Here is a 7,500-nt window from a genome sequence, read left to right as displayed (position 1 = left end):
CCACTCATATTAAAGAGGGTATGTGGGTATTAAAGTGTGCGAATGTTGTTGTGCACATATTATAATGTAGTGAATATTTTTTACAGTGTAATGATATAGCCTAGTGTGTCATAGACAGATCCTCATTCCTGTGTCTACACCTGAATAATGTGCCTAAAACCTTTAAAACCTGAATAAAAAACATGTTAAACTGATTGTGGTGTGTGTGTGTGTGTGTGTGTGTGTATGTGCAGATATTGTTGAGTGGTGATGAGTGTCTGCAGGTGGCCAGTGTTCAGTGTGTGAGTGCTGTGCTCAGTCACTCCACTCAGTACTGTATGTCCTTCATACACGGTGACATCCCAGGTATTACAGCAGTGCACTCACAGCCAATCACAGCGGCCCTTACTGAATTACATCCTGGAGATTGTGTGTGTGTGTGTGTGTCTCAGAGTTCCTGTTTGAGCGTCTGAGCAGCAGTAACGACGTCCTCCTATGGTGTGTGTACAGCTGTGTATTACTGCTGTGTGAAGACTCGCTGTTTTTCTCTCAGTGCCACTCTCTTTACGGTGAGCGTCCTGTCAGGCATCCAATCAGAACACACCTGCTTACTTCCTGTTCTGAGCTCTGTACAAATGAGCTTCAATTAATGATAGATAAAATAAAATGATAGTAATAACACCACTTAGTTTGTGTGTGTTAGGTATCGAGTCTCTAGTGCGCAGTCTGAAGGAGTCACTGAAGCTGTCTAACCTGGAGGTCCCCAAACAGGGACTGCAGCTGCTTACAGTTATACTGGAGAAGTAACACAAACACTTATAGAATGTTCTCACACACATTTAACTTATTTGTGACATGTCTGTAAAGTGTGTGTTTGTGTTAGGCAGCCAGCAGGAGTGCGTCTGTTCCCAATCGGTCCCACGTTTGTGAACGTGGCTGAAGTGGTGATAGTGGGCTTGGCTTCACCTTGTCTCCAAGTAGCAACACAGGCAGCACGAGCAGCTACAGCACTGATGAAGTACACACAGTAAACACACACAGTAAACACACACAGTAAACACACACAGTAAACACACAGTAAACACACACAGTAAACACACAGTAAACACACAGTAAACACACACAGTAAACACACAGTAAACACACAGTAAACACACAGTAAACACACACAGTAAACACACAGTAAACACACACATACACAATGTGAACCTGTTAGCTCCAGTTTACATGCAGCATAGTACACTCTTTAACCCAAGTGTGTTTACTTAGTTTACTGCACAGAACAGGACAGTTAAAGTTATCATCACTGTACTTGTGTTTTAAATGTAAACACACCACGTGCATGTGGAGAGTCTGCACATAATTGTGGCCCTTGTTCACAGGTTGTTCCTGTAATCAGTACTTTAAATGATGTGCTGCTGTTACAGGATTTAATGCCAACAGCTCACATCATCTAATTCACATCCTTGTCTTGTTAGTGCCTCCTCTAGCACTTTAGCTGTTAAATGAATATACAGTGTATATATAATATAATGTGCGTGTGTGTGTGTGTGTATATATATATATATATATATATATACACACAATTACACACTTTAGCTTCAAATCCTCATTAATTACATCCATATACCTCCTCTTTGACCTTCCTCTTTGCCTCCTGCCTGGCAGCTCCATGTCCAACATTCCCCTACCAATATACTCACTCTCCCTCCTCTGAACATGTCCAAACCATCTTAATCTGGCCTCCCTAACTTTGTCCCCCAAACGTCCAACATGGGCTGTCCCTCTGATGTACTCGTTCCTAATCCTGTCCAATCTTGTCACACCCAAAGAGAACCTCAACATCTTCAGTTCGGCTACCTCAAGCTCTGACTCCTGTCTCTTCTTCAGTGTCACTGTCTCTAAACCATACAGCACGGCCGGTCTCACCACTGTCCTGTACACCTTCCCCTTGATTCTTGCTGATATTTTCCTATCACACAGAACTCCTGACACCTTTCTCCACCCACTCCAACCTGCCTGCACTCGCTTCTTTACTTCTTTCCCACTCTCTCCATTACTCTGGACTGTTGACCCCAAGTACTTAAACTCCTGTACCTTCTTCACCTCTTCACCCTGTAACCTTACTATTCCACTTCCCTCCCTTTCATTCACACACATGTACTCAGTCTTACTACGACTGACTTTCATTCCTCTTCTCTCCAGTGCAAACCTCCACCTCTCCAGGTTTTCCTCCACCTGCTCCCTGCTCTCACTACAGATCACAATGTCATCTGCAAACATCATCGTCCAAGGAGACTCCTGTCTGACCTCCTCTGACAACTGGTCCATCACTATAGCAAACAGGAAGGGGCTCAGAGCCGATCCCTGATGCAGTCCCACCTCCACTGTGAACTCCTCTGTCTGACCTACAGCACACCTCACCACTGTCCTGCTCCTCTCATACATGTCCTGCACCACTCTGACATACTTCTCTGCTACTCCTGACTTCCTCATACAGTACCACAGCTCTTCTCTTGGCACTCTGTCATACGCTTTCTCTAAGTCTACAAACACACAGTGCAACTCCCTCTGACCATCCCTATACTTCTCCATCAACATTCTCAGAGCAAAAATTGCATCTGTTGTGCTCTTTCTGGGCATGAAGCCATACTGCTGCTCACAAATTTCCACCACCTTCCTTAACCTAGCTTCCACTAATCTTTCCCACAACTTCATTGTATGGCTCATCAACTTTATCCCCCTATAGTTGCTGCAACTCTGCACGTCACCCTTATTCTTAAAGATCGGCACTAACACACTCCTTCTCCATTCCTCAGGCATCCTCTCACTTTCTAATACCCTGTTGAACAAACTAGTTAAAAATTCCACTGCTGCCTCTCCTAGACACTTCCAGACCTCTACCGGGATGTCGTCAGGACCAACTGCCTTTCCACTTTTCATCCTCTTCAAGGCCTTCCTGACTTCATCCTTTCTAATCTTATCTACTTCCTGTTCCACAGAGTTCACCCCTTCTACTCTTTTTTCCCTCTGATTTTCCTCATTCATCAGCTCCTCAAAGTATTCCTTCCATCTCCTCTGTATACTCTCCTCACTTGTGAGCACCCTTCCATCTCTATCCTTAATAATTCTAACTTGCTGCACATCCTTCCCATCTCGATCCCTCTGTCTAGCTAACCTGTACAAGTCCTTCTCTCCTTCTCTAGTGTCTAACCTAGTGTACAACTCATCATATGCCTTCTGCTTGGCCTTAGACACCTCCCTCTTCACTCTGCGCTGTAACTCCTTGTATTCCTGTCTATTCTCTTCAGTCCTGTCCATATCCCACTTCTTCTTGGCTAATCTCTTCCTCTGGATACTATCCTGAACTTCCTCATTCCACCACCAAGTCTCCTTATCTTCTTTCCTCCTTCCAGATGACACACCCAGCACCTTTCTCCCTGTCTCCCTGATCACTTCTGCTGTAGTTTCCCAGTCATCCGGCAGCACTACCTGACCACCCAGAGCCTGTCTCAACTTCTGTCTAAATTCCTCACAACATTCCTCCTTTTTCATCTTCCACCACTTAGTTTTCTTCTCTATCTTTGACCTCTTCCTCTTACAGACCATCAGAGTCATCCTACACACCACCATCCTATGCTGTCTGGCTACACTCTCTCCCACTACCACTTTACAGTCACTAATCTCTTTCAGATTGCCTCTTCTACAAAGGATGTAGTCTACCTGTGTTCTCCTACCTCCACTCTTGTAAGTCACTCTATGTTCCTCCCTCTTCTGAAAATACGTGTTAACCACAGCCATGTCCATCCTCTTAGCAAAGTCTACTACCATCTGTCCTTCAAGGTTCCTTTCCTTAACTCCAAACTTGCCCATCACCTCCTCATCACCTGTGTTCCCCTCACCAACATGTCCATTAAAATCTGCTCCTATCACCACTCTCTCACCCTTGGGAATACTCTCAATCACCTCATCGAATTCACACCAGAATCTCTCTTTCTCCTCTAACTCACAACCTACCTGCGGGGCATAACCACTAACAACATTCAACATCACCCCTTCAATCTCTAACTTCAGACTCATCACCCTGTCTGACACTCTCTTCACCTCCAGAACATTCCTCACAAACTCCTCCTTCAGGACCACACCTACCCCATTTCTCTTACTATCCACACCATAATAAAACAGCTTGAATCCTGCTCCTATACTACGAGCCTTGCTACCCTTCCACTTGGTCTCCTGTACACACAGTATATCCACCTTCCTTCTCTCCATCATATCAGCCAGCTCTCTACCTTTCCCTGTCATAGTACCAACATTCAGAGTCCCTATTCTCAGTCCTACACTCTTACCTTCCCTCTTCTCTCTCTGTCTGTGCACTCTCCTCCCTCCTCTACTCCTTCGACCAACAGTAGCCCAATTTCCACCGGCGCCCTGTAGGTCAACGTCGCCGATGGCGGTCGTTGTTAACCCGGGCCTCGACCGATCCGGTATGAAATTCTTACTGACAACTCGCATGGGTAGATTTGGCAATGTTTTATGCCGGATGCCCTTCCTGACGCAACCCTCTCTATTTATCCGGGCTTGGGACCGGCACAGAAGTCACTGGACTGTGACCCCCATGGCTAGATTACATTTTGGCAAAGATAAATACACAATACTAAAAAACAAAGCAAACAAACTTCTGCTCCAGGACTTTCAAACCTGGAGTAATGTGTATCTAATAGTCTAATAGTTTTTTATTTATTTTTTCTTCTTATAATTGATATTTTGCATTTAACAATGGATGTAGTGACAAAGTTTTATAGAACTCTGGGTATAAAAAAATTAAATCTTGTTCTTTTGGGAATTTATACTTTATTTATTTCATTATTAATAAAAACAAAACACACTTAAATATGTAAGTTACAAGAAATACAATGAATATAAAATATAAATATAATATATACATATAAAAGAATAAATAAATAAAGGCATCTTAAATAAATTCCTTTTTTCTCTCAGTTATAGTTTATATATTATTATGCAGGCATTCTCAGATAGCTAACAAAACTTGTCCATCCTGTCTTCACCTTTTAAAACTTTATATTGAACAATTAAATTCATTTTAATTAAACACGATTTTAATTAAACACAATCTGTCTGCTTCGACGTCAGATGCTGTTAGAATTCGTGTCCAGCAGGTGTCACTGTAGAGCTTTTACAGCCTCTACTGATGTAAACCATGATTTTTAGTCATTTTTACTTCCAATGTGTTACTAGTTATAAAGCTGCGTTCTGCCCCTCACCACATATCTACTCTTACACATACATTTATACTCAAATGAGTCTTTTCTGTTTTATTGATAGATTTCTGACACCTGTAATGATGTACACTGATTACATGTAAACACTTTGTGCAGGATGCATCACCAGTCCACTCCAGTGCATTATGGGGAGTTAAGAAAGATTATGGAGGCTTTGTCATGCAGATTCACAGAGTTACCATCACGGACCATCTCACAGCGTAGAGTGAGTGAGAGAGTGTGTGTGTAAATAATACTATTATATAAACAGAATGAGGGGATGAGGGAACTGAACACACAGTTATGACACGTTCGTGTGTGTTAGAGATGTTTTGCAGAGCCCAAGTCCAGTTCTCAGTCCACCAAAGCAGGAACATTCTTAATGCAAGGACTTGTGTGCTTTCACGAGGCTTGTAGGTCAGTAACATTCACACAGCAAAACATCATAATGTGGTATCTTAATGAATCAGAAACTCATCCTCGGTTCCATTGAATAGTCACATTATTTTGTTCTCAGTTAATTACACAGTGTGTATAAGTAAAGATTTGTAACTTGGATATGTTTATCTGTATCCTGTGCCATTTAAGTGTTTATAAAGCTGTGTGTATGTTCAGGCTGTTGGAGGAGTGTGTGTGTGAAGCCAGTGTGACGGACAGTCCATTGACCGCAGCAGAAGAAAAAGATGAGAACACGCTGGAGTGTGTGTGTGTGTGTTTGCTGAAATGCTGTGATACAGTGTACATTCCTACTGTTACTGTAAGTCACACACACGTACACAACCTGTATGCTGTTCCTGACACAGACAGCTAAACACATGAACACACACTCATCATAAGCATATTGAAGTGTAAACCTGTGTCTGTTTAGAGAGTGTGTGAGCGCACCCCCAGTCCTCGGGTTCTGCAGCTCTTCCTCTCCATTCTGTCTGTGCAGTTTTCTCTCTCGCCCTCGCACATGCCTGCTTTTGCTAACAAGCTTGGTGAGAACACACACATCAAAGCTTGGCACAGTTTTAGGCAAATAGGTTCCTTTTTAAATTATTAAACTATTAGATGTCTACTCTGTCCCTCTCTATTTATCTCTCTTTTTACCTTCCTCCCTTTCCCAGCGTCTTCAGGTTTCATTAGGCTGACTGTAGAAAACAAGGCTCTTCTGTGTTCAGGAAACAGGTATCAGTGCCAACAGTGTTACTGTTCGAAGCCCTGAATATTTTGGAGCACCTTCAGTACTATAATTTATTGTTTGTTATTGCTGAGTTCTAGGGAGCCCTAAGCAGTAGTGATGCCTCAAATGATTAATGCTGTGGGTTGTTGATTGGAAGTTCAGGGTTTAAGCCTGTTAGCCACTGTTGGGCCCATGAGCAAGGCCCTTAACCCTCTCTGCCTCGGTGCTGTGTCATTTACATTTATTTATGCTCTTATACAGAGTGACTTACATTTATCTCATTTATACAGCTGAGCAATTGAGGGTTAAGGGCCTTGCTCAGGGGCCCAGGAGTGACAGCTTGGTAGCCCTAGGATTTGAACTCACAACATTCCGATCAGTAATCCAACTCCTTAACCACTGAGCTCCCGTGTCCTGTCCCCAAGTTCCTAACTTGGTATATGTGAAGAACATGTGTTGTTCATTATGTTCATTATGTACTATGGAGCTCCGTCATACAGGATCTAATGTAAAAGTGGGAAGTGTTCAGGGTCCAAACAGGAATAACAGATTCTGTGATTCGACTGATGTTTATCACTAATACATTTGAAGTGTTTGGAGTGTTTGCTGCAGTGTTTATTTCTCTCTGCTTTTCTCTTTTTCAGACACACGTCTCTAAATGTGGCTTGCTGTGGGTTTCTTCTGAAGCTCTGTGTGTGCCTACTGTCTCAGCCTAATCCACAGACCCACAGCCAACACCTAGGTGTGTGTATGGGTGTGTGTATGGGTGTGTGCATGGGTGTGTGTATGGGTGTGTGTATGGGTGTGTGTATGGGTGTGTGTATGGGTGTGTGCATGGGTGTGTGAATGGGTATGGGTGTGTGTATGGGTGTGTGCATGGGTATGAGTGTGTGTATGGGTGTGTGTATGGGTGTGTGTATGGGTGTGTGTATGGGTGTGTGAATGGGTGTGTGTATGGGTGTGTGTATGGGTGTGTGCATGGGTGTGTGAATGGGTGTGTGCATGGGTATGGGTGTGTGTATGGGTGTGTGCATGGGTATGGGTGTGTGTATGGGTGTGTGTATGGGTGTGTGT

General features: G+C 43.3%; 1 protein-coding gene across 1 annotated transcript in view; it reads left to right on the top strand.

Annotated features, from left to right (window-relative positions):
• Window positions 1–7,500, top strand: part of LOC132842113 (meiosis inhibitor protein 1-like) — a 22,028-nt gene that overhangs the window by 2,988 nt on the left and 11,540 nt on the right. The window contains exons 7-17 of the mRNA XM_060864783.1: window positions 1–18; window positions 234–345; window positions 432–548; window positions 683–782; window positions 863–997; window positions 5,379–5,487; window positions 5,587–5,678; window positions 5,877–6,018; window positions 6,130–6,241; window positions 6,371–6,431; window positions 7,071–7,168. The exon at window positions 1–18 is cut by the window's left edge and continues 98 nt beyond it. Of these exons, the coding sequence (XP_060720766.1) occupies window positions 1–18; window positions 234–345; window positions 432–548; window positions 683–782; window positions 863–997; window positions 5,379–5,487; window positions 5,587–5,678; window positions 5,877–6,018; window positions 6,130–6,241; window positions 6,371–6,431; window positions 7,071–7,168 (1,096 nt within the window). The remainder of the gene's footprint in view (window positions 19–233; window positions 346–431; window positions 549–682; window positions 783–862; window positions 998–5,378; window positions 5,488–5,586; window positions 5,679–5,876; window positions 6,019–6,129; window positions 6,242–6,370; window positions 6,432–7,070; window positions 7,169–7,500) is intronic.

The sequence above is a fragment of the Tachysurus vachellii genome, chromosome 3 (genome assembly GCF_030014155.1).
Source record: "Tachysurus vachellii isolate PV-2020 chromosome 3, HZAU_Pvac_v1, whole genome shotgun sequence".
NCBI classification, from domain to species: Eukaryota; Metazoa; Chordata; class Actinopteri; order Siluriformes; family Bagridae; genus Tachysurus; species Tachysurus vachellii.
This window is presented reverse-complemented; position numbering and strand designations above follow the sequence as displayed.